This window comes from Megalobrama amblycephala, linkage group LG21 (genome assembly GCF_018812025.1).
Source record: "Megalobrama amblycephala isolate DHTTF-2021 linkage group LG21, ASM1881202v1, whole genome shotgun sequence".
NCBI lineage: Eukaryota > Metazoa > Chordata > Actinopteri > Cypriniformes > Xenocyprididae > Megalobrama > Megalobrama amblycephala.
The window spans coordinates 30,617,931-30,644,654 of NC_063064.1; the positions used below are offsets into that span (position 1 = coordinate 30,617,931).

Genomic DNA, 26,724 nt, shown 5'->3' on the forward strand with positions numbered 1-26,724 from the left:
CAATTTAAAATAACTGTTTTCTATTTGAATATATTTGACAAAGTAATTTATTCCTGTGATGCAAAGCTGAATTTTCAGCATCATTACTCCAGTCTTCAGTGTCACATGATCCTTCAGAAATCATTCTGATATGCTGATCTGCTGCTCAAGAAACATTTAATGTGTACAATTGTACAAAATATTTGTGTACAATATTTTTTTTCAGGATTATTTAATGAATAGAAAGTTCAAAAGAACAGTGTTTATCTGAAATCTAATCTTTTGTAACATTATAAATGTCTTTACTGCCACTTTTGATTGATTTAATGCATCCTTGCTGAATAAAAGTATTCATTTCTTTAATTTCTTTTCAAAAAAAATAAAAATAAAAATTCTTACTGACCCCAAACTTTTGAACGGTAGTGTATAATGCTACAGAAGCTTTGTATTTCAGATAAATGCTGTTCTTTTGAACTTTCTATTCATCAAGGAATCCTGAAAAAAAAAGTACACAACTGTTTTCAACATTGATAATAATCATAAATGTTTATTGAGCAGCAAATCAGCATATTAGAATGATTTCTGAAGGATCATGTGACACTGAAGACTGGAGTAATGATGCTGAAAATTCAGCTTTGCATCACAGGAATAAATTACTTTGTCAAATATATTCAAATAGTACACAGTTATTTTAAATTGTGATAATATTTCACAATATTACTGTTTTTTACTGTATTTTTAATTAAATAAATGTAGCCTTGGTGAGCAGACGAAACTTCTTTTAAAAACATTAAAAATCTTAGTGGTTCCAAACTTTTGGACTGTACACACACAGTATATATAGCATATAATTTATATATATATATATATATATATATATATATATATATATATATATATATATATATATATATATATATATATATATATATATATATGTGTATGTATGTATGTATGTATATAATATACTGTCAAATCTATTATCAAAATCGATTATAATCGAATCAATTTCAGCTAACATAAGTTTGTGTTTACATAATATATATATATAATGTATATGTATGTGTGTGCGTGTATGTCTGTGTGTGTATATTAGGGGTGCAACGGTTCAGATTTCTCATGGTTTGGTTTGTATCACGGTTTTAGGCTCACGGTTTTATGTTCACGGTATGTGTTATGTTCAGGTAAAAAATTACAGCTATCAAATAAAAAAAAAGAAAATACGAACAAATAATCAAACGGCACAAATACAGTAAAGCAAAGACAAAAATAAATAAAGCTTTTCAGGTTTTTCATGTATCCAGTTTTCAGGTACAGAATTTGAATAAAGTATATAACATTTAAATTTTTATGCATATATTTATTAGTTGCATTTAGTGCAAATTTATCTGATAATCAAGATATTTCACTCTTTATTATCACATTTATTTACAAATACTCCTCTATATTTGTATAACGTAATGTGACACAAAAATGCCTCAAAAAATTACTGCTGAGAGACTGTCAACCTACTGAAGAATAAAGTTATTTATGTTTCTGCTTCCAGTCAGTTACTCCCCTCCGCTGAAATCAATAACCACTGGTGGTTCAGTAGATGGAAAAGTTTGTCCCCAAACAGTCCTAAAAAGAGATTTCAGACTGCGTGTCTGCGCTTTCCATTAGCGTGCACAAACCCATAACAAAGCGCATTTTAAAGTGCATGTGTGTTGCACGGGTGGTTGCACATGAGGGTGATTTATCTCCGTCTATCTCCAGCCTGGAGAGAATGGAAGAGGAGCTCAAAGAAAGGCTCTTCAAAGAGAGTTCCTGCTCGTCCTGATCAAAGCCGCAGGTTCACTCCTCCCGGGCCGTATTATTCTTCGGCCCTGACAGTCCCACGGATCCGTCCAAGAGACGGGAATAGATCGGCACATAGCAGCAGTGCTGTGATTTCTGTCCTCGGAGGAATGTGTGCGTGTGGTTGAGAGAAAGACGGGGATGTCCCTTGCTTCCGTCTGCCAGGGCGCTATTGAACTTGGTAATTCGAGCTTTCGCCTGACAAGCGGGACAATGTGGCCTGTTGTTTGCTCCAGGTTAATCCTTTTGACTGGGGCAGGACTTGACACAGCTCAGGTGTATATTAAAGAAACTCAAAGAAGAAAGCCTTGGGTGTGGGGCCTTTTCCTCATGCACTAAGCTTAAAAGGGTAGTTCACCCCAAAAAAATGAAAATTCATCATTAGCGCTGGCTAGATAGTGGAAAAGCGGCTATTTACGCACCCCTATGTCGTCCCAAAGAAAAACTTGGTTGTTCTTTTCCATGCAATGAAAGCATATTGTGACCAGGGACTGTTTTAAGTACAAAAAACACACAAAATGGCAGTCTCACTTGCACTAGAGAATATTATCGCATGCCATATTTCTCAAACTTGCATGAGTTATTTGATGACCAACTTAGAATGACGCATATGCGTAAACTGAAAAATGACTTAGTTTTCAGTCATTTTCCCAAACAAAATTGTCATATGGCTTCAGAAGATTGGGAATATATCCCACTAAACTCATATGAACCACATTTACAGTACATTTATGGAGTTTATATGTCATTTTTGGAGTTTAACTGCACCAGTTCCCATTCTCTGTCATGGAATGGGTTAAAGCGTGATCATTTTTCAGAATTTCTTCTTATGGGTTTAGGATGACATTTAGGTTGAATAAAGGATGTCCAAATTTTTAACATTTATTTAATGCATTAAAACGATGAAAAACTATTTATTTTACAGCATTTATTAGTCTAGATCAGGGGTTCGTGCGGGACCTGCAGGAGTCCATAAGTTGACGAAAAGCCATTAATTAATTAAATCATAGAAATGCAAAAAAAAAAAAAAAATTTTTAGATATAAATAAATTATTTTAAAATAAAAACAATCAAAATAAAACACAAAAAGATATAGAATTATTTTGTTATTTTATTAAATATTTTGTTTTTAAATGTTTATATTTAAAATATTAAATTATTAAACATTATATTATTAAATATTAATATATATTCAATATTTATTTAAAATGTATGTTAATATATATTGTTATATTGTTATATTATATTTTATTATATTTATTTGTATTTGTTTTTATTTGATTTTTATATTTTATTTATTTTATATTTTATTTGTTTATTTTAATTTAATTTTAATTTATTTTTTATATTATAATTTATATATTATATTTTAAATCATAGAAATGCAAAAACATTTTTTATATATAAATAAATGAATTTAAAATCAAATCAAAATAAAGCACAAAATATATTGAATTATTGTTTTATGAAATATTTTGTATGTATTTTAAAAGCATATTAATATATTATGTTATATTGTATTATATATTTTATTATATCTTATTTTTTTTATTTATTTATTTTATTTTTATATTTTATTTTTTATTTTATTTTAAATTTAATTTATAATTTTTTTTAATATAATTTATATTTTATATGCATATTTTAAAGTTATATTTAACATTTTATCATGCAGGTATGTCACACAACCATTAATCAACATTAAAGAACCGCGAACATGCAAATCTGTTGTTAAATTATTAAAAAAAACCTTAAAATCTGACCAAAAAGTTTCCTGATTTCCCTGATATATTTTTTAATAAATATAAAATTGTTCATTGTTCATTTGTTTTCTCCAGGAATGTTAAAAATGCATATGTAGAAATTAACATTAACCTAGATTAATAAATGCCAAAAAAGCATTTTTCATTATTAGTAATATATAACGCCTAATGTGATCGAATCGAACCTTATTGTGAAGTGTTACCTTACCACTATTTATATTAAAGGAACCCGTTGAGGGAAAGATAAAAAGCGCGGAAAACGAGAGCGCACAACCAGTTCCACAGCTTTTTTTTCACCTTCAGTCATGTTTTTGAAGGTTGTGTGACGGGACGGCTCTCTCTTGATGCTATCTGTAGGCTGGCGGAGGTGTGGAGTTACACCCCGGCACAAAGACTGAGCTCTCTCAGGCTGCTCCCCGCCGCGGTAATCGGAACCACACGGAATGTGTGCGGGAGCCTTTTCTTCTGCCCTCTTCCCTCTGCAACTGATAAGACAGAAATCTAATTAAAAGCGAGGCAGGCTGGCACACTTTGAAGGGCACAGGAACGCTCCGCTGGCACGCATGCTCCCGTCCGCTCGCTGTGGTTAATGCCTCCTCTCTTTCTTCAGGGGTGCCAATAATAAAAAAAAATTAAAAAACAGGGAAGGAAAGGAAGATTAAAGAAGGAAGTTTATGGTGGGACACAAGCAAGTTGCACCTCAGATTAATGATGTAAAGTCAGCTGTCTGTGGTGTTTCATGATGCTATAAACTCACATTTTTATTAGAAATGGTAAAAAATGTGTTAAAACTAAGATGCAAAGGGATATGTTTTCAAATAGTAATTTGTGATGTCACAACCATGATGTCATTATCATATGACCGCCCACATTTACATATTGATATGAATTGCAGCAGTTAACTGAGAATCTTAAAGGTACAGTAGCAAAAACAGCCAGTTTATTTAGATCAGAAAGCATGTAAAATGGCCATAAAAAGCTAAATTTACATTTTTGCAATATTAAATCATTATATAAGTCATTATATAAGTCACTTTTAATGCTTTTTAGGATGTGATCTATTCTGTAAACATGAATTGCAGCAGTTAACTGAGAATCTTAAAGGCACAGTAGCAAAAACAGCCAGTTTATTCTGATCAGAAAGCATGTAAAATGGCCATAAAAACCTAAATTTATATTTTTGCGGCTATAAACCTTGACTAACGTTATAAATCAATTCCAAGAAAAAATAAAATGCAAAAATATGTCCCTTTTAAAGCTTTTTAGGCTGTGATCTATTCTATAAACTTGAATTGCATCAGTTAACTGAGAATCTTAAAGGTACAGTAGCAAAAACAGCCAGTTTATTCTGATCAAAAAGGACGGATAATGGCCATAAAAAGCTACATTTACATTTTTTTTGTGGTTAAAAGCCTTGCTTAACATTATAAATCCATTTTAATGCCTTTCAGGATGTGATCTGTTATATAAACACTCTTGGCACAATGCAACTATGAATTACTTAATTTATGCATTTTCAAAACTATTTTACCTGTCAGTTGCACAGGTGCGCATCTGGATTTATATTGTGCTTTTAACCCCTTTTATTTCATACATTCTGTTTGATCTGCTAGGTATTGAACACGTGAAAGGATTCAGAGTGTATCTGGAGGACAAGAATCCCGAGGGAAAGCAGTGCCAGCACATGATCCTAAAGGATCCGCGGCAGCTTAATTTCTCTTACAAAACCATTGTAAGTATATGGATCGTGTTCGATGAAACAATCTATAGTAATATGGTTTATATCAGACGAATAATTCATTTTTATGCTTATATTCATCTGTTTGGCACCATTTTGCATTTTTCCCAACAGAGGATGAGCTCACAGCCCTTCGCAGGTCTTGCCTTTGAATCCGACTACATGGTCAGGATCGTGCCGTTTCCCACGTTCTTGAACGACAGCTTCTTTCCACCGTCTTTTCTGCGCACTAACAGTGAGTGTTAAGGCTGAAATATACTGTGCAATAAACATGTTTCTGACCTTATTCTTCTGTTCTACTTTTGAAACCATATTTAATCAATCAGTTATAGTGTCATATTCAAACTTAATGGATGTTTAAAATGAAGAGTTCAGTAAATTCAAAACATGAAGTCATTCCTCTGTCTTGTTTCTTGCGTTCTCACAGCTTGTGAAGTGCTTCTTGGCCCGGATAACCTCGTCTGCAAACCATGTGAGTTCTTTTAGAGAGAAAGAGAAAAAAAGATATCAAATCCAATTCATCTGTTTTTGTTAGCCGAGCTGTGAAACGGCCTAAACGGGGATCTCAAATAAAGCCAAAACTCTCCTTTATGTTTCCGTTTGACAGTTTGGAAGCCCAAGATGCTGAATGTTTCTCAGCTGGGATCTAATTTGCATGTTGTGTTTGACCACGCCCCTTCCACGTTCGGCTTCACCATCTACTACCTGTACTACAAGCTGAGACAGGAGGGGCCCTTCAGACTGAAGCGCTGCAAACCTGTGAGCATTTTCACTTTGTCTAATTAATGCATTGGGAAATTCTGGCACAGATTCATAAACATTTGCATTCAGGTGATTTTTGAGGAATAATTCACCACAAAATGCTCACTCTCATGTCGTTCAGATCAGTTTATGATGGGATTTAAGCGCTTAAAAGAAGTTCTGTGTAGAGTTACATCTGTGCATCTGCTTTAAAACTGGGCTTTGGTGTTTCACGATGCCGTTTCCCTTTTAAAAATCACATTTTCATTAGAAAACATTAACAATCTAGTCAAAAATAATATGCAATGAAGTATGTTCTGAAATAGCCTTATTTTTATTGTCAAAACCACGAGCTCATTATCATATGATCACCCACATTTACACATTCAATGCTTCGTCTGGATGAAAAAAACATGAATTGCACCAGTTAACTGAGAATCTTGAAGCTACAGTAGCAAAAACAGCCATTTTATTCCAATCAGAAATATTTTGGGGGCAATACACTTTGACTAACATTATAAATCAACTCCAAAAACAACAAAAAAAGTCACTTTTAATGCTTTTTAGGATGTGATCTATTCTGTAAACTTGAATTGCACCAGTTAACTGAGAATCTTACAGGTACAGTAGCAAAAACAGCCATTTTATTCCATTCAGAAAGGGTGGAAAGTGGCTATAAAAAGCTACATTTACATTTTTGGACCCTCAATTTATATTTTTGGTGCAATAAACCTTGACTAACATTATAAATAAACTCCAAAAACAACAAAAAAGACAATTTTAATACTTTTTAGGATGTGATATATTCTGTAAACTTGAATTGCACCAGAATTGCACCAACTGAGAATCTTAAAGGTACAGTAGCAAAAACAGACAGTTTATTCTGATCAGAAATGGTGGGAAATGGCCTTAAAAAGCTACATTTACAAATTTGGGGCAGTAAACCTGGACTAACATTATAAATCAAATCCAAGATAAAACAAGATGCAGCAATTTGTCCCATTTAATGACTTTTAGAGTGTGATCTAAACTTGAATTGCACCAGTTAACTGAGAATCATAAAGGTATAGTAGCAAAAAACAGCCATTTTATTCCATTCAGAAAGGGTGGAAAATGGCAATAAAAAACTATATTTATATTTTTGGGGCAATAAACCTTGACTAACATTCTAAATCAACTCCAAAAACAAAGAAATGTCACTTTTAAAGCCTTTTAGTGTGTGATCTAAATTTTAATTGCACCAGTTAACTGTGAATCTTAAAGGTACAGTAGCAAAAAACAGCCATTTTATTCCATTCAGAAAGGGTGGAAAGTGGCTATAAAAAGTTATATTTACATTTTTGGACCCTCAATTTATATTTTTGGTGCAATTAACCTTGACTAACATTATGAATTAACTCCAAAAACAACAAAAAAGTCACGTTTAATGCTTTTTAGGATGTGATATATTCTGTAAACTTGAATTGCACCAGTTAACTGAGAATCGTAAAGGTACAGTAGCAAAAACAGCCATTTTATTCCAATCAGAAAGGGTGGAAAATGGCAATAAAAAACGATATTTATATTTTTGGGGCAATAAACCTTGACTAACATTATAAATCAACTCCAAAAACAAAGAAAAGTCACTTTTAAAGCCTTCTAGAGTATGAACTAAATTTGAATTGCACCAGTTAACTGAGAATCTTAAAGGTACAGTAGCAAAAACAGCCATTTTATTCCGTTCAGAAAGGGTGGAAAATGGCAATAAAAAGCTACATTTACATTTTTGGACCCTCAATTTATATTTTTGGTGCAATAAACCTTGACTAACATTATAAATAAACTCCAAAAACAACAAAAAAGACAATTTTAATGCTTTTTAGGATGTGATATATTCTGTAAACTTGAATTGCACCAGAATTGCACCAACTGAGAATCTTAAAGGTACAGTAGCAAAAACAGCCAGTTTATTCTGATCAGAAATGGTGGGAAATGGCCTTAAAAAGCTACATTTACAAATTTGGGGCAGTAAACCTGGACTAACATTATAAATCAAATCCAAGATAAAACAAGATGCAGCAATTTGTCCCATTTAATGACTTTTAGAGTGTGATCTAAACTTGAATTGCACCAGTTAACTGAGAATCATAAAGGTATAGTAGCAAAAAACAGCCATTTTATTCCATTCAGAAAGGGTGGAAAATGGCAATAAAAAACTATATTTATATTTTTGGGGCAATAAACCTTGACTAACATTCTAAATCAACTCCAAAAACAAAGAAATGTCACTTTTAAAGCCTTTTAGTGTGTGATCTAAATTTTAATTGCACCAGTTAACTTTGAATCTTAAAGGTACAGTAGCAAAAAACAGCCATTTTATTCCATTCAGAAAGGGTGGAAAGTGGCTATAAAAAGTTATATTTACATTTTTGGACCCTCAATTTATATTTTTGGTGCAATTAACCTTGACTAACATTATAAATCAACTCCAAAAACAACAAAAAAGTCACGTTTAATGCTTTTTAGGATGTGATATATTCTGTAAACTTGAATTGCACCAGTTAACTGAGAATCTTAAAGGTACAGTAGCAAAAACAACCATTTTATTCCAATCAGAAAGGGTGGAAAATGGCAATAAAAAACGATATTTATATTTTTGGGGCAATAAACCTTGACTAACATTATAAATCAACTCCAAAAACAAAGAAAAGTCACTTTTAAAGCCTTCTAGAGTATGAACTAAATTTGAATTGCACCAGTTAACTGAGAATCTTAAAGGTACAGTAGCAAAAACAGCCATTTTATTCCATTCAGAAAGGGTGGAAAATGGCAATAAAAAGCAACATTTACATTTTTGGACCCTCAATTTATATTTTTGGGGCAATTAACCTTGACTAACATTATAAATCAACTCCAAAAACAACAAAAAAAGACACTTTTAATGCTTTTTAGGATGTGATCTATTCTGTAAACTTAAGCTAAAAAGCTACATTTACATTTTTGGAGCAATAAACCTGGACTAACATTATAAATCCAATCCAAGATAAAACAAGATGCAGCAATTTGTCCCTTTTAATGACTTTTAGTGTGTGATCTAAACTTGAATTGCACCAGTTAACTGAGAATCTTAAAGGTACAGTAGCAAAAACAGCCATTTTATTCCTTTCAGAAAGGGTGGAAAATGGCAATAAAAAACTGCATTTATATTTTTGGGGCAGTAAATCTTGACTAACATTATAAATCAACTCCAAAAACAACAAAAACGTCACTTTTAATGCTTTTTAGGATGTGATCTATTCTGTAAACTTGAATTGCAGCAGTTAACTGAGAATCTTAAAGGTACAGTAGCAAAAACAGCCTGTTTATTCCATTCAGGAAGGGTGGAAAATTGCCGTAAAAAGATATATTTTGCCATAAAAATATATATTACAACTCCCATAAAAAGTCACTTTTAATGCTTTTTAGGATGTGATCTATTCTGTAAACGTGAATTGCACCAGTTAACTGAGAATCTTAAAGGTACAGTAGCTGTTTATTCAGATCAGAAAGAATGGAAAATGTCCATAAAAAGTTGTGTGCTGTTATTTTTTCAGTAAAGAGGAGCGTTTTCTAATGATTTGCATGTTTTCATCATTGGATAACTGTAATTGTTTGCATACTCTGTTAGCACTGAAGCTTTGCACACACACACACACACACACACACACACACACACATGGGATGAGATGTGGCTGGAAGTGAGATGTTCAGGGTTAACGCTCCCAGCAGCGTGTAATGTTCTTCCCAGACAGCTGGAATGATGTATAGTCTTGTCCGTTGAGTCGGCCTGCAGACCTGAACCTCACAGAGCCGCTCTGAGCGATCACGCCACACGGGAGCTGTACTGTACGTGTTCTGCTGCTTTCCACGCTTTGGTTGTGATGGAAACGGAAATGTAAAGAGCTGAGTGCTTTCACAGCAGCACTTCGTCACATAGAAACTGTGCTGGGAGTTAGAAGACGGCTATCTGTCTTTCTTTTTGGCTAAAGACACATGTTTTTTAAGTTCAGGACGAACTCTCTTAAAGGGATAGTTCAGCCAAAAATGAAGATTCTGTCATCGTTTACTCAGCCTCATGTAATTTCAAACGCATTTGACTCTCTTATGTGAAACACAAAAGATGTATGTTCATGCTGCACTTTCCCATACAGAGAAATTAAATCGAATGGGGACTGATGCTGATAGACTCCAAAAATAATGTAAAGAATAGCCTTTTGAAGCCACATGACAGGAATTTAAAACAGTGATGATATTAATATTAATACATACAGTACAGTCCAAAAGTTTGGAACCACTAAGATTTTTAATGTTTTTAAAAGAAGTTTCATCTGCTCACCAAGGCTGCATTTATTTAATTAAAAATACAGTAAAAAACAGTAATATTGTGAAATATTATTACAATTTAAAATAACTGTGTACTATTTAAATATATTTGACAAAGTAATTTATTCCTGTGATGCAAAGCTGAATTTTCAGCATCATTACTCCAGTCTTCAGTGTCACATGATCCTTCAGAAATCATCCTTCAGAAATCATTCTAATTATTTTAAATTGTAATAATATTTCACAATATTACTGTTTTTACTGTATTTTTAATTAAATAAATGTAGACTTGGTGAGCAGACGAAACTTCTTTTAAAAACATTAAAAATCTTAGTGGTTCCAAACTTTTGGACTGTACTGTATTATTATAAAAATAAGTTATAAATAATAAGTTATAAATACTACTACTACTAATAGATATAATAATAATAATAATAATAATAATAATAATAATCATTATTATCATTATTATATAATTTATATTATTATATCTATTAGTAGTAGTATTTATTATTTATAAATTTTTATAATAATAATAATTATAATTAATAATAATAATTATAATATATAATAATATATAATAATTATAATAAGTAATAAATATGACAACTTCTAAAATTATATATATATATATATATATATAACTAATAATAAAAATATTATTATTATTATTATTATTATTAATAATAATAATAATAATAATAATAATAATAAAATATTTGATTAATAAATACTGCTACTACTACTAATAATTGTTATACTTTTTTACACATTATTTATTAATTATTTAGTATTTTATTATTAATAATAGCAATATTTGTTATTAATTATTATATCTATTAGTATTAGTGGTAGTATATATTACTTAATTAATAATAATTCATTATTTTTATAATAATAATTATTATTGTTTGTCATATGGCTTCAAAAGGCTATTCTTTATAATAAATCTAATAATAATCTAATAATAAATTATTATATAATATATTATGTTATATATAATACATATAATAAGTAAAATGCATAATACATAAGTAATATGATTGTTACTAAATTATTATTATTATTATTATTATTAATCATTTATTATTAATAATATATCTTTATTATTAGTAGTAGTATTTATTATTATTTATTAATTATTTACTATTTTATTATTATTATTATTATTATTATTAATAACAACAAATTATTGTTGTTATAAATGATTATTATGTCTATTATTAGTAGTAGTGGTGGTGGTAATATTTACTACTAATTATTTATTAGGTTAATTATTATGCATTTTATTTGTAATGACCTTTACTTAAACCCATAGTAAATTAAACACAATGAAGTTCACTTATACACCAAATAATACAAAAACAGCAAATGCAGGTTAATTAACAACAGAAAGAATATGATGCAAACAAGTCTCAGGACACTCCATGTTTAAATTTGCCAGTCGTATGGTGTGTTTTTGATCATTTTTTAAGCTCTCCCTGTACGCCTGTAGCTGATGCAAAGCCCTGAGATCACAATTCTGGGATTCGTTTCATTTAGAGCTTTTATTATTTCAGCACTAGCATGAGGTGTTTCATAATTGTGTCATTTTGGAACACGACCTGGTTCTTTTGAAGCATATTTTTTCACATATTCTTTCACATATTCTTCCTATTAAAGGGTATAAAAGCATTGTCCTCGCTCTTTTCAGAAGGGCGCAGCGCTCGTATCTGTAGCCGGGCCGGGCGGCATTGTTTGTAGCGATAATAGAATGAGGTGAAATTTGAGGTGTGCGACGCCACCAACGGGGGATTCCAGAGTTCAGACACTCCACGGATCTCTGTGAGATCACTGTTAGAATGTCAGCTTCCCACCATTGCTTTCAAAGTAACAATTCCTCTTCATGAATGCATTTGAGGTCATGTGAGTGCATTAGAAACCCTATGTTAACGGATAGCATCAGTAAACACAGACTGTATAAATGTGATTTAACCATATCATATTTTCATTGCACTGAACATTGCATGTAATTTTACATAAAATGCATTAGAAATTGATGTAAAAAATGTCTTTGCAGGAGCAAAATGGCCCCAAAACAACGTGTGTTTTACAAGACGTCACTCCAGGAACGTATGCAATAGAGGTGAGAGTGTTAATTATATCATATAAAATGAGTTTCATTTAAACAAAGTACAACAAATTCACTTTCTTAAACCCGCAGCTTCGTGATGACAACAACACAACCAGAAAACAGACGCAGTACCATGTGAGCCAAGGTAAAAAGGCTTTGATCTTCTGAAGAAAGATGAAGCGGCTGGACTTTGTGAACATTTAGCTGATGTAGTTTGTGCTTGTTGCAGTTCATTCCCCGTGGGCCGGACCGATCCGTGCCATGGCCATCACCGTTCCTCTGGTCATCATGTCCGCCTTCGCCACCCTCTTCACCGTCATGTGTCGCAAGAAACAGCAAGGTACGTGTTCTTCATTAGCGAGTCTCCGGTTTCCTCGCAAACATGCTTTTGTCCAGTATCTGTAAAGCGATCTCTGTAATCTCGCGGCGTTGACGAGGATTAATGGATGATGGAATATAAGCGTTTGTGCTCACGCTATTTCTGCAGCAGCTCAGCTTGTTCCAGACAAAAGAAACTCCTGTTAGCATGTAATGCGTGTGTTTGTGTGTAATTACATGTGGGTGTTCTTCAGAATAGCTGACATAACTGTTCTGGGTACAGTTTCCAACTTTATTTCTGTGTAAGAAATATTCATATTATCACAGAAGTGCTGGGATAAAAGTTTATAGTTTGGATATAAACGGTGATGTTGATGGTAGTGATCAAAATGGAGCAAATCACTTTTTGAAAGTAGCATGATGCTTCAAATAAAGATTGGATCAATTACATTGTTACACCAGTAGGTGGCGACAAGTGACTGTTTAAAAAAAACGCATTGACATTCAAGAGATTCGTTCAAAAACACTGTTCGTCCCCTAATGAAACAAGTAAAGTCTTTACGAGTGAGTCATTGAATCATTCATTCAAAAGGTTCGTTCAAAAACGCTGTTCGTCCCCTAATGAAACAAGCGAAGTCTTTATGAGTGAGTCCTTGAATCATTCATTCAAGAGATTCGTTCAAAAATGCTGTTCATCCCCTTATGAAACAAGAAAAGTCTTTACGAGCGAGTCATTGAATCATTCATTCAAGAGATTCGTTCAGAAACACTGTTCGTCCCCTAATGAAACAAGTCTTTACGAGTGAGTCATTGAATCATTCATTCAAGAGATTAGTTCAAAAACACTGTTCGTCCCCTTATGAAACAAGCAAAGTCTTTACGAGCGAGTCATTGAATCATTCATTCAAGAGATTTGTTCAGAAACACTGTTCGTCCCCTAATGAAACAAGTAAAGTCATTACGAGTGAGTCATTGAATCATTCATTCAAGAGATTAGTTCAAAAACACTGTTCGTCCCCTTATGAAACAAGCGAAGTCATTACGAGTGAGTCATTGAATCATTCATTCAAGAGATTCGTTCAGAAACACTGTTTGTCCCCTAATGAAACAATCGAAGTCTTTACGAGCGAGTCAGTGAATCATTCATTCAAGAGATTCATTCAAAAATGCTGTTCGTCCCCTTATGAAACAAGCGACGTCTTTACGAGCGAGTCATTGAATCATTCATTCAAGAGATTTGTTCAAAAACATTATTTATCCCCTAATGTTTTTATGCTTTTAGTTATGGGATGTTTTCCAATAACCATGGTATTTTAAGCTGAAAATTTGGTTACCATGGTGCATTTTTACAAAGGTGGATGAGGGAGTTTTGTAACACAAAAGCATATGTTTCTCTAACATGGACAAATTGGGCTTTTCTTTCAGTTCTTATAGTGCTCTAAAAGGAGTTCTCATCATATGGAAACAATAAATGCACTTTTTTCCACTCGCTACAAATCTCATTTGATCCTGGTTAGATTCACGTCTGTGATCTGGAATTCCTCTGCAGAGAACATCTACTCCCACCTGGACGAGGAGAGCTCAGAGTCTTCGTCTCAGACCACGGCGCTGAACGTCGAGAGGCCCTGGCCGAGGCCCAAGATCTTCATCTGTTACTCCAGTAAAGACTGTCCCAAACATCTCGCTGTCATCCAGAGCTTCGCCTTCTTCCTGCAGGACTTCTGCGGGTGTGAGGTGAGGCTTGGGCTTTTTGAGTGTTAGTTTATGTACAAAAACACCAGTGTTCAAAAGTTTGGGGTCAGTAAAACCAACTCACTTAGAGAACAGGTTTGTAATGTGTGTGTGTGTGACGCCACCTAGTGGCAGAAGAAAGTTTGACTGTTTGGTAACCCACATTATTCCACAGATATTAATCTAAATGTCAACATGAAATAAATGTATCCTATTTACTTTATTAATAAGTGTTCCTGGTTATGTGCATGATTCATCAGTGTTTGTTTTGCCAAAGTAAACATGGGAATACTTTACAATATGGTTTCATTAGCTGGAGACACTTTACAGTAATTAGTTATCTACATTAGTTAACATGCACTATGATAAAGAATGATAAATACTTCTACAGAAGGTGAAATAAACTCAAACACTTGACCTCCAGTCATTGTGTAAAAGTGGATAAAATATTGTTCATTTGAAAATGAAACGCACCAACCATCTTCACATATTTGTAAGGAGATTCGTTTATAAATCTGTTGTCAAAAAAGAGGATCTTTAAGGTTATTTTCTGCCAAAATAAAAGTTCTATAGTTTAATGTTCGACAGCAAAGAAATTAAGACAGCCATAAATATTAGTATTGTAATTTTACTGTTGTTCTGTAAAATAATAATAATAGTAATCTTATTATTTTTATTACTATTACCATTAAATGCTCATTACAATTTACAAAGGTATTATTACAATAGTTCTTTATTGATTAGTATAATTTTTCTTATTTAAATAATGCTAAATTATGATAAAATATTCAATATTATTATTTTATTAATATTACTAGTAGTAAATATTTTTATTTGACAGTAAAATAGTTATATTAATATATTTTTTATTAGATAATAATAATTTATTTATTTATTTATTAATGATTATAATTATTATTGCAATATATATATTAAAATAAATTATTATTACTATATATATTTGTATTTTTTTGCATTTATAAATTGCGATAAAATATTTTGAATATTATTATTAGTAGTAAATGTTTTGATTTGACAGTAAAATAGTTGTATATTTCTTTGATTAGTTTATTATTATTATTAAAATTATTAAATGCTTGTTATAATGTACAATAGTATTTTTTATATATATATATATATATATATATATATATATATATATATATATATATATATATATATATATATATATATATATATATAGTTTTTCTTATTTAAATAATCAATTATAAAATATTTTGAATATTATTATTTTATTATTATTAGTAGTAGTAAATGTTTTTATTTGACAGAAAAATAGTTATATCTTTATTGATCAGTTTATTTTATATTATTAATATTATGCTTGTAACAATGTACAATGGTATTATTACAATAGATATATATTTCTTTATTGATTAGTTTAGTTTTTCTTATTCAAATAATGATAAATTATGATAAAATATTATTTTTAATAATAATAATAATAATAATAATAATAATAATAATAATAATTATTATTATTATTATTTGTAGTAGTTGTTGTAATAAAGTTTTTATTTTACCATAAAATAGTAATATTTCTTTCTTTCTTTTTAATAATTTAAATAATAAAAATATATATTTTTAGGAGCAGTAGTAGTAGTAGTAGTATTGATATTATGAATATTATTATTATACTGTCATATTGAATGAGGGAAAAAATATTTTTTTATGGGAAGCTTTGATGCTTTTAAGTGAAACTGAAACTTGTTGGATCATGAGCTCTTTATCAAGACATCAAGTCCCTGTCTAGAAGTGGATCAGAGTGCATGATACACGACTGATTTCCCTGAGGATTCATCTGGATTAATGTGTGTGTTTGTGTGTGCAGGTGTCTCTGGATCTCTGGGAACATCTGGAGATCTGTAAGGAGGGTCAGATGGCCTGGCTGAGCCGGCGTATCGACGAGGCTCACTTCATCATCATCGTCTGCTCCAAAGGCCTGAAGTACTTCGTGGAGAAAAGACACCGCAAGGGCAAGGCCACGTCGAAGGAGAACAACCGGGAACCGAGCGTGAGCGGAGATGCCGGCAGCAGCAGGGATCTGTTCATCGTGGCCACAGCCATCATCGCAGAGAAACTCAAAGAGGTGCAGCAGAAGTCCTCCGACCTCTCGCGCTTCATGGCGGTGTACTTCGACTACTCTCACGAGAGCGACGTGCCGACTTCACTCAGCCCGGCGCCGAAGTTTAAGCTCATGGACCAGCTGCCCCAGCTCTTCGCCCGACTGCATTCCCGCCAGCTCAGCCTGACCGACCGCGAGCCGCAGCCGCCGAACGTCAGCAAACGCAACTACTTCCGCAGCAAATCGGGCCGCTCGCTGTACGTGGCCATCTGTAACATGCACCAGCACATCGATCAGGAGCCCGACTGGTTCGAGAAGCAGCTCATGCCGCCGCCGCCGCCCAACAAACGCGCCGTTCCCCCTCCCGATTCGGGGCTCGTCCTGAACGAGGTGAAGCTGAAGCTTCCCTCAGAGAGCGACTGTCCGGTGAGGAGCAACGTCCTGATCCTGTCGGCGACGCCGGGACTTTGTTCGCTGAGTTTGTCGCAGGATGAGCTCGGGGAAGGTTCGTCGAGTCAGGACGTGGGTTCGTCCAGGCCGGCTCTTCATATGGATGGATCAGCCAGTCCTCCGGAGATGCCCAGAGACTCTGGGATCTATGATTCATCCGTGCCCTCGTCTGAACTCTCCATCCCGCTGATGGAAGGACTCTCGCCGGATCACGCCGACAACTCGTCTCTGGCCGACAGTGTGTCCTCCTCCTCGGGACTTGGTAGGAATTATTTAGTATATTTAGCTTTTATAATAGTATCATTTAACATTAATTTTTAGGATAATGTTTTTTTGTTTTTAAATGACACATTTATACAGACTTCTGTATTTTCAAATGCAATATCGTGCCAACTGTCTTCCCAAATTTTTTATGATTTTTCTTTATAAAAGTGGAGCTATTATTTTCCACCAAAACTTCAATGTTTGAAAGCAAAGAAATGAATTCAGCCATAAATATTAGTATCATAATTTTACAGCTGTTCTGTAAAATGAAATTATTATTAAATACTTTTTTACTGTACAATAGTATTATTGCAAGTAAAATATTTCTTTAATTTTTCAAATTTAGATAATGATAAAAAAATATTATTTTTAATAATAATACTTATATTTATATTTATTATTATTAAATATTTTTTTTTATTTTACATTACAGTAGTATTATTGCAGTAGTAATATTTATTTATTTATTTATTGATTTTGAAATTGAAATGTTTAATTATATTTAATTCAATAATATTTTGAATATTATTGTTTTAATAATAATAGTAATAATAATCATTATTATTAAAATAATTCTCATATTCTCAATAAAACTCATATTTTTTACACTATACTAGTATGATATATACACTCTAAAAAATGTTTGGTTAAAAACAACCCAAGTTGGGTTGAAAATGGACAAACCCAGTGGTTGGGTTAAATGTTTTCCCAACCTGCTGGGTAGTTTTATTTAACCCAACTACTGATTAAAAATGACTATATGTCTGGCTTAAAATTAATCCAAAATAGGTGAGAAATTAAAAATCAGACACATAATTACTAGAGGCAACAATAATAATCAAAAGGTGTACATTTATTAATAAGCAATTTAATAAATGTTTATTGTTTATTATTCATTATCTTATTAATAAATGCTCATTTATTAAACATATTAAATGTAATACTTTGGGTTCATTTTAAGCAAGCAATACAGTCATTTTTATACAACAGTTGAGTTAAATAAAACTACCCAGCATGTTGGGCAAACATTTAACCCAACCACTGGGTTAAAACAACCCAATTGCTGGGTTTGTTCATTTTCAACCCAACTTGGGTTGTTTTTAACCCAGCATTTTTTAGAGTGTATAGTAGTATATTTCTTTATTAATTTCATTTTTGCTAATTGAAATAATGATAAAATAATCATTATTTTTATACTATGAATACTAATATTATTATTATTTTTTTTTACATTACAGTACTATTATTGCAATAGTAATATTTCTTTGATTTAATTTTGTAATTGAAATGCTAAAATAAAATATTTTGCATATTGTTGTTTTTAATAATAATAGTAATTCATAATTATTATTAATAAATACACATTTATTTTACACTACAATAGTGATTGCAATAGTAATATATTTCTTTATTAGTTTAATTTTTCTCATTTAAATAATGATCAAATAAAAAATATTATTTTAATAATAATACTATTTATTATTATTATTTAATATTTTATTGTACACCATAGTAGTATTATTGCTATAGTAATATTTATTGATTAATGTTTTAATTGATATGCTAAAATGAAATATTTAGAATATTGTTGTTTTTAATAATAATATTAATAATAATAATTATTAATACTCATTTTTATTTGACAGTAAAAAAAAGTATGATTGCAATAGTAATATACTTCTTTGTTGATTACTTACATTTTTTGAATTTTAATAATAAAATTAAATATTTTTAATATTATTATTATTATTATTGTTGTTGTTGTTGTTGTTGTTATATAGTGTATAGTGAATCTGATCACATGCCTGTTCGCAGATCTGTTCTGGATGTGTTTAATATTAATATTTAGTAGCATTTTCAGCTACTAGTTAGACTGTAGTATGCACTGTTTAACACACATTATCATACTTAAAGATGCTGCAAATGATTCCAGCAGTTTTGCTTCTGCCATAACTTTAGAGAATGGGGACATTTTATGATTTGCTTACAGCACTTTTAAATCCATTTTGCAGATTATTGTGCAAGAAGTGTGTAGATGCACTTTCAGATAGAGGTTTGCTGCAGTTCATGCATGTGTTTTATGTTGACAGGTGACGAGGAGCCCCCTGCTGTCAGCTCGCTGCATTGCGCAGGATCCACCATATGCAAGGCAGAGCTCCATCACAACATTCATCACAGTGAAGGACTCATAGCCGCTGCCTCCACCTAGTGGCTTTTAACTGAACTTGCATCGCCACTTTAATTTCTAAACATGCCACTGACTTGGACGAGCTGCCAACGAGTCTCTCTCGTCACATTACAATCCCTTCATCAGGGAATATCTTTGACGGACTAGATCTTAAGGGATTGGACCATTGCAGTGTCTGAAAACTGCAGGCGCTTTTTAACCAAAGTGGTTGTGTACTAGGTATGCAACCGTGTTTGTGTTTGCATTACTACATGTCATTCAGTCCCTCTTGCCTTAAATGGGTTTCCAGTGCCATGAACCTGTAGACGTGACCGTTATACTGTCATTCTAACATGTCATTTCACTTTTATTTATTGTATTGTGGCTCAGTCGTGTGGGGTAACATGTGGTGCTCACTGCCGACGTGTGTAGATTAGCACTTGTGTTTTTCACAGTAGCCCTGGTATCGTTTCACTGAAGCCGTTTTGAGGTAACACTCGATTTTAGAAGCATATCGAGAGCTTTTTAATGATTTTAGGCCTTTATTTTTTTAAATGGATCTTAAAAAAAGTTTTAGAAATGCATAAACAGATTAGCACAGGCCTAATGCTTGTTTATGGCAAAGGGAAGTACCAGCTAAAAAATGAGATGTGCCATTTTGTTAACTTTATTTGTGTACTCTGTTTTATCCAGGTTTTGTACAGTTTTTATTAGAATATTAGGTGATTTCTACATTATATAAACTTTGTACTGTTTTATAGTACTCTAATGTAGGAGATACGACTTAATAAAACTAAGATTTATATGCATTGTGACTGTGAGTTATTACTGAAGTGTTTTAGGCAAAAATACACATGCTTGAATAATCTCAGGATGGTAAAAGAGTATGTCAAGGGCAAAATGACATACTGTTCTTACACAAGTATATACTACTTTAAACAGCTTGCAGATTTTTGTATGCTAGAAATGTGCATATAAATTAAAATGACATAATGATGAGGTGTTTGAAATCTCCAGTGACATTTTAAGTGATTTATATTTATATATACGCAGATTTATTTTAAGCTAAAAGTAGACACATATAAAAAGTAAAAAATATTACAAATAATGAAGAGGCAATTAAAACCTCCATAGTGACATTTTAAGTGATGCTTATATATATATATATGCTAGAAATATGCATATAAAAAAATTAAAAATGAATATATATATATATATATATATATATATATATATATATATAATGTTTTAATTATTTTATTTAATATTATTTAATGATATAGACAGATTTATTTTTTACAGATTTAAAATTATATATATGTTTATGCTAGAAATATGCATATAAAAAATAAAAATGTGTCTAAAAAATATATAAAAAAAAATATATATAAAAAAAAAAATATATATATATATATATATATAGAGTTTTAATTTTTTATTTAATATTATTTATTGATAGACATAGATTTATAATTTTATATATATATATATATATATATATATATATAAAACGAAAAGGTGATTTAAAAACTCCAAAGTGACATTTTAAGTGATTGATATTTGCATGTATGCAGATTTATTTTGTATGCTACAAGTATGCATATAAAATGCATATAAATAAATTATATTACAAATAATGAAGTGATTAAAAATATTTGCACATTTGCATGCAGATTTTGTTGTATGCTATAAATATTTAAAACTATTTTAAAAATAGTATTTTAATATAAATAATGAATAAGTGATTAAAAACTCCAGAATGACAAGTGAAGTGATTTGCATTTCTATTTCTTGTCCTCTCGTTTATTGAGCTCAAACCACACCGCCCTGTAACCCTGTGAATGCTGGAACCCCAGTGATGTGAAAAGCTTGTAGGAAGTGTCATTTTCCTCTTCCACGAAGCAGTACACAGGGTGTCCTCGCTCCAGGAGGGATTTGGCCAGGATAGACACCAGTAACTTGGCGTAACCTTTACGTCTGTGTTGTGGTAACGTATAGAGTAAACCGAGAGCAGCGTGTTGGTACACAAGCAGCCAAGAGACCGGCTCGGTGCCGCCCTCCTCGATCACACACAGTGAAGGATTATGGGAGATGTAGTTCAGCACTGAGTTGTAGCTGTTACTGTCTCCGCCGTACTTCCAGGTGCTGTTCACCAGATGTGCTTGAGCTTCGGTGAGCGGAGAAAATCTGAGACCTGCTGAACTGAAATCACTGAAAACAAATCAGAAAATGGCAACTATTAAAACAAGGAAAATTTAAGAAAAATCTTTGCAAGAACAAGGTATTTAAAAGCAATAAAATGTTAACTTCATTTAGAGACAGTTATGAAAAATTATGGATGCTTGTTTCCATCAGGAAATAAAAATAAAAAAGGTAATTGCAACTTTTTATCTCGCAATTCTAACTTAACTCACAATTCTGAAAAATTTAATAATTATGACATAAAAAGAAAAAGTCGAAATTAAGACATACTACTAAGTCATAATAATAAGATGAAAAGCCAATGTTCTAATTTAAAAAGTCATAATTTTGATGTAAAAAGTCGAAATGACATACTAAATTGAAATTATGACGTACTAAGTCATTATTATGATAGGAAAAGTCGAAACTGACTTAAGTCAGACATAGAAAGTCGCAATGACATTACATAAACATTAAAAATACTTTGTCTAAAGAAATTATGACATACTAAATCATAAATCAACTGATATGAAAATTCAAAATTATGGTCAAAATTATGAAGTTAAGTCGAGATAAAAGTCAAAATGATGACATATCAAGTCATAATTATGAAATATCAAGTCATATTTATGAGATAAATAGTAAAAACTTATGATGTATCAAGTCATATTATACAGTCAAAATTATGACAGTCATAATTATGAAATAAAAACATCAAAATTATGACATAAAAAGTTGAAGTATGACATAAATAGTAATTATGACTGACTTGAAAGTCATAATTATGAAATAAAAAGTCATAATTATGACTAAGTCATAATCTCATATTTTCAACTTTTTATGTCATATTTTGACTTCACATTTCTTATGTGGCAGAAATGGGCTTCCATAGGAAACAAGCTTCCATACAAAATATAAACTAAATGGAAAATATAACAGCTGATATAATATTTCTTTAGTGGGTGGATGAACATGTTTTGTAAGATTAAGCATCACGCTGTGTTGATAAAGAGGATCATGTGACGGTGATGTACCTCTGTTTAAACTGCAGCTGGTTTGCCTCCTGAAGCATTAAAACATTCATCACTGCTTGTACTTTCCAAGGAAGTCCATGTTGATCCGCAAACTCCTGAACCGCTTCTAAATGCCTGATGTCAACCCCTTTATCAACCAGCAGGTTAGTGCATGTTTCATTTGGCCACAGTCAAATAAAGGAGTTTGTGAATAGAGTGTGTGTACCTGCCAATAATGTGAATGAGTCCTCATTGATCACACCAGGTGTGTCCAGAAACTTCCTCAGGCTGTCTTTGCTCTTTGAATAGATGCTGTAAATGTTGAAATCTCCTTCCCGATCCTTTGTGCCCTGTAACAACAAGATAGATAGATGCGATCCACACTCCAATCCATTAGGGGGCGCGCGCGGCAGTGAAGCCTGACCACTTTTAACCAGCATTAATCGCAATAAACTCTTTGTTTTGTTACTTTCGATAAAAAAAGTGTCATCTTTCAAATTCTGTCGATTTTATCACGAAATTCAAACAATAAATACCGTTTTGACGCTTTTTGATGTGACGTAATAGACGCAGTTGGCGCCTCAGGACAAACGGCGCGCGAGTGAACGCGATCGTCTCTTCCTCTTCACAGAATGAACATGGATGAACATCTTAAGGTATGTTAAAAGATACAGTAAACTTATTGAAACGTGACATATCAAGTGTAATCCTTTATTTAGAGTTTCAACCGCGGAAAGACGTCGATAAAACAGCGTGTAAACAATGTCATGTATTAAATTTACCTCAGAAATGCCATTCAGTGTCCACAGCTTGTTAGTTCGCTAGAGAAATGAACTCTTTCGCTAAATATATGCTCTATATTAGCTTATAAATTTATTATTATTATTATTATTATTATTATATTTAACTTAACCTGTTAGTGATGTCTTTATTATTTAATGTTTAAATAAATCCGTTTAAATAAATAAATTTAATAAATGATTAAATGATTTCAACAACGAATTGAAAAAACATAATTTTATAATTAGATATAGAAGTTGATGCAAACACTGCCTTATGTGCAACATACATTTTATTATTATTATTATTATTATTATTATTATTTGAGTGTTGATTATATCTAAAAATGTATAGCAACTGAATTTAATAGTTTGGGCTGTATTAACTTTTAATATTATAGTAATGTTAATTATAATTGAATGAATTTAAAAACAGAGACACATTTTGTTCAGTAAACCACTGTTTTAATGAAAAAAAGTGATATGATATATGATGTAAAATTATATTACCTGTACTTTTGGTTTGCAAATAATGACTGTGAAATCTGGCCACTGGTCTGCAATCACTTGCAGATTGTGAGGTTTCCCTCTGTTTATGTGGAATATACAGCCATAAACCTGGAAAACAAGTCATTATTAACGGCTGCTGCTCTTCAGCTGGTGAAACTTAAAGCATTGTGGTAATCCGATAGGTAAACCTTTTCAGTATAAAGCAAAACACTCTCTTAAACACTCTCCACACCTTGATAGACTCGGGAAAAAACTGCTTCAAAATGCTCTCAGCTTGTTTGAGTTCCTCTGTCCTGAGTATGATCATCCTGTGTCGTTCAGATCTCACTGACGCTCACGGAAATCACAAAGCTGTATTTATGCCAAGAACCAATCAAGGAAGTGGATTTAAAAGTCTCAACAGCTGTGCATTTCAGCCTCATATAACAGCAGTAAAACGGTGGTTTATGCTCCTGCAGAAGAAATGGATCATTTCTATCAAATATTAACTTTCCTGCTGTTTAAACTAAAGTGTTTATTTGTGCACATTGGATAAATACAATCAACTAGCCTCCAGCCGGATTATACTGCTCAGACTGGTTTGGTTTGATAGTTCTAGCCAGCTTACACCATCTAAAAACAGCAAACCGCTTTGATAAAGCTGTTTTTTTCCCAGCAAGAATGGTTCCTTAAGACTTTTTCAGCAGGATATACTCTGGACTGCTCAACATCGGGTCCTAGTCTGGTCATGTGACCTGGCAGATGACGTAAACACATCACTGCAGCTGCAGTGAAGAACATGAGAATATGAAATGGATTTTCAGTGATGGTCTGCGATGGAAAAGCTCTAGTTTTTGATGAGTCAGCGAGTTGAACTCAAGCATGAGCGTCTCTCCGTCAGCAGGATGCTTTTCACTGACGCTGCGTTGAGAAATAAATAGAGGTGTGTATTTTATGACTGTTAATATTTCCACCCTCATACTGATACACCTTGATGATTTTGACTTTGCTTTTGTTCCCACAGATTCACAACCTGCCAGGATGGTTTACATTCGGACCCTTTTTGCATTCATTTTCTCAGCTCTTATTGTTTCAGGGGATCTCATGACACTAAACTACAACAGTAATGTCATTAACGTGGCAAACTTTGCCATGAATTTCCACAATCGTATGAGTAGCTATCCGTACGCGTTTAAAGTGGTGGATATCATATCAGACACGGCTCAGGTGAGTGTGATGTTCATCATATGACACAAAGCTCCTTTAATCTATTGTATTTGCTCATAATGCGTTTGTTGCAGCTGTATCCTCCTGCACGGGTTAAATACATGTTACAGATACAAGCTGCACAGACCGTCTGCGAGAATCAGGCGAGTGTGAATCTGACAGACTGTGCTTTGCAGTCTAACGCCAAGGTGAGAAATAACATCGATGACAGTTCAGAGTTTGTATTTTCTTGTGTGTTGTGATGCATTTTAAGGAATATAAAATCTTCTTTTGAGACAAGTGAAAAGCACTTTATGCAATTATGCACATATATTTTAGGCATATGCAGTTTGAACCCCAGTGTAAATGTTAGTATATACTATTTGCATTTTGGGCAATGCAATAATGCAATGCAAAGCAGTAATTTTGCATGTAATATTTGCATGCATTTTGATTGAAATGTGAATATATAAAAATACTATATATAGATTTCTTTTTTCTCTGTTTTCTCAGATCATGAACTGTTCCTTCACTGTCATTGCAGTGCCAGGAAACGACTACATCCCCAAACGAATGCTGTCAGATCATTGTGCCTGAGAATTATGATGGAAATGTCTTCTAATGGTTGAATGTTGCCAGCGATGCATGCTTTGTTAATGAATGCCTCATTATGTACTTTGTGGCATGTTAATGTGCATCACTATCAGTGTTTTATAATATTTTCAAAGCATTTCATAAGCTGTCATTTTCAAATCACTCTAACTTAAAAGCCTGTAATGTGGATTCAGTTTTTTGTCAAAAAATAAATAAAATGCTAATTAATTTTCTCATAGTAAGTCTTGAATCTTTTGGTTTCTTTAACTAGATTTTAGTGATTTTAACAAATATGTGTTTTATCAGGCTAATAATACAGAAATTGTTGAGATTTTAGAAAGTTCTCGTGTTCTGCAGCGAGGGGCTACTGGCCCTCTCTGTTCTCCACCCCCGCCTGCAACCAGCAGATCTCGCCAGCCGGTGGCAGGCTAGTGTAGTTCATCTCGAACAAGCCTTTGAGCTGCTGTCTGTCAGATGCTGTGTTGGTCAGGAGAGGATTTAACACCCCTGTGATCTGGTGAGACATGGCATTTACCATGATTATGTGCTGTTTTTGACATAAGAAAAGTAAAGTGTTTTAAGTCAGATATTTGTGATACACTTTTTTTTTTTTTTTGCTGCTATATGATTTGGTCCCAAATTATTATAATTACAATTATTACTATTATTTTCAAGGCTTTAGGTGTTTTTGAGGCATGCTTAAAAATTTGTCAGCCATTGTCGTGTGCGTTGTGGAGGGCCCTGCAGTGCCTCCTTTTATGTAAATAAACATTGTAAATAGATATATGTCATACATATTATATAGTACTGCCTATATGTTCCAAACTTGGTACTTATTTTGTTCTTCTCGAGTCAGACAACTTTCAAAGTGACAGTCATTTGGTACATTCAACAGGAAGTAGGCCATTTTTAATTTAATGTGCCAGCTACGCATT

The 26,724-nt window shown here is 32.4% G+C and overlaps 3 protein-coding genes across 3 annotated transcripts in view; 2 read left to right on the forward strand and 1 right to left on the reverse strand.

Moving 5' to 3' along the window:
* il17rd (interleukin 17 receptor D) overlaps positions 1 to 20,336 on the forward strand; it is a 55,370-nt gene extending 35,034 nt beyond the window's left edge. The window contains exons 4-13 of the mRNA XM_048172624.1: positions 5,192 to 5,310; positions 5,431 to 5,551; positions 5,744 to 5,788; positions 5,924 to 6,075; positions 12,458 to 12,523; positions 12,602 to 12,656; positions 12,741 to 12,851; positions 14,379 to 14,563; positions 16,413 to 17,358; positions 19,451 to 20,336. Of these exons, the coding sequence (XP_048028581.1) occupies positions 5,192 to 5,310; positions 5,431 to 5,551; positions 5,744 to 5,788; positions 5,924 to 6,075; positions 12,458 to 12,523; positions 12,602 to 12,656; positions 12,741 to 12,851; positions 14,379 to 14,563; positions 16,413 to 17,358; positions 19,451 to 19,569 (1,919 nt within the window). The 3' untranslated portion in view covers positions 19,570 to 20,336. The remainder of the gene's footprint in view (positions 1 to 5,191; positions 5,311 to 5,430; positions 5,552 to 5,743; positions 5,789 to 5,923; positions 6,076 to 12,457; positions 12,524 to 12,601; positions 12,657 to 12,740; positions 12,852 to 14,378; positions 14,564 to 16,412; positions 17,359 to 19,450) is intronic.
* Positions 20,337 to 21,080: 744 nt separating this feature from the next.
* On the reverse strand, positions 21,081 to 24,620 carry si:ch73-106k19.2 (glycine N-acyltransferase-like protein 3). Its single transcript, XM_048173246.1, has 5 exons — positions 24,243 to 24,620; positions 24,011 to 24,118; positions 22,948 to 23,071; positions 22,743 to 22,869; positions 21,081 to 21,738 (listed from the first exon to the last, which is right to left on the reverse strand). The coding sequence occupies exons 1-5, from the start codon at positions 24,315 to 24,317 to the stop codon at positions 21,312 to 21,314; spliced, it is 861 nt and encodes a 286-aa protein (XP_048029203.1). The 5' UTR covers positions 24,318 to 24,620; the 3' UTR covers positions 21,081 to 21,311.
* Positions 24,621 to 24,644: 24 nt separating this feature from the next.
* zgc:194981 (uncharacterized protein LOC561073 homolog) lies at positions 24,645 to 26,027 on the forward strand. Its single transcript, XM_048173248.1, has 4 exons — positions 24,645 to 24,932; positions 25,014 to 25,216; positions 25,291 to 25,404; positions 25,709 to 26,027. Exons 2-4 carry the CDS (start codon positions 25,031 to 25,033, stop codon positions 25,790 to 25,792), a joined length of 384 nt encoding a protein of 127 aa, XP_048029205.1. The 5' UTR covers positions 24,645 to 24,932; positions 25,014 to 25,030; the 3' UTR covers positions 25,793 to 26,027.
* The last annotated feature ends 697 nt before the right edge of the window (positions 26,028 to 26,724 follow it).

Bases quoted from the DNA above. Each gene is read 5' to 3' on its own strand.
- si:ch73-106k19.2 (XM_048173246.1), bottom strand. From the start codon at position 24,317: ATGATCATACTCAGGACAGAGGAACTCAAACAAGCTGAGAGCATTTTG. The intron at 22,870-22,947 runs GTACACACACTC...TGGTTGATAAAG, and splicing joins CTCATTCACATTATTGGCAG to GGGTTGACATCAGGCATTTA. The intron at 21,739-22,742 runs GTACATCACCGT...ATTTGTTTTCAG, and splicing joins CAGCTGCAGTTTAAACAGAG to TGATTTCAGTTCAGCAGGTC.
- zgc:194981 (XM_048173248.1), top strand. From the start codon at position 25,031: ATGGTTTACATTCGGACCCTTTTTGCATTCATTTTCTCAGCTCTTATT. The intron at 25,217-25,290 runs GTGAGTGTGATG...CGTTTGTTGCAG, and splicing joins TCATATCAGACACGGCTCAG to CTGTATCCTCCTGCACGGGT. The intron at 25,405-25,708 runs GTGAGAAATAAC...CTGTTTTCTCAG, and splicing joins CTTTGCAGTCTAACGCCAAG to ATCATGAACTGTTCCTTCAC.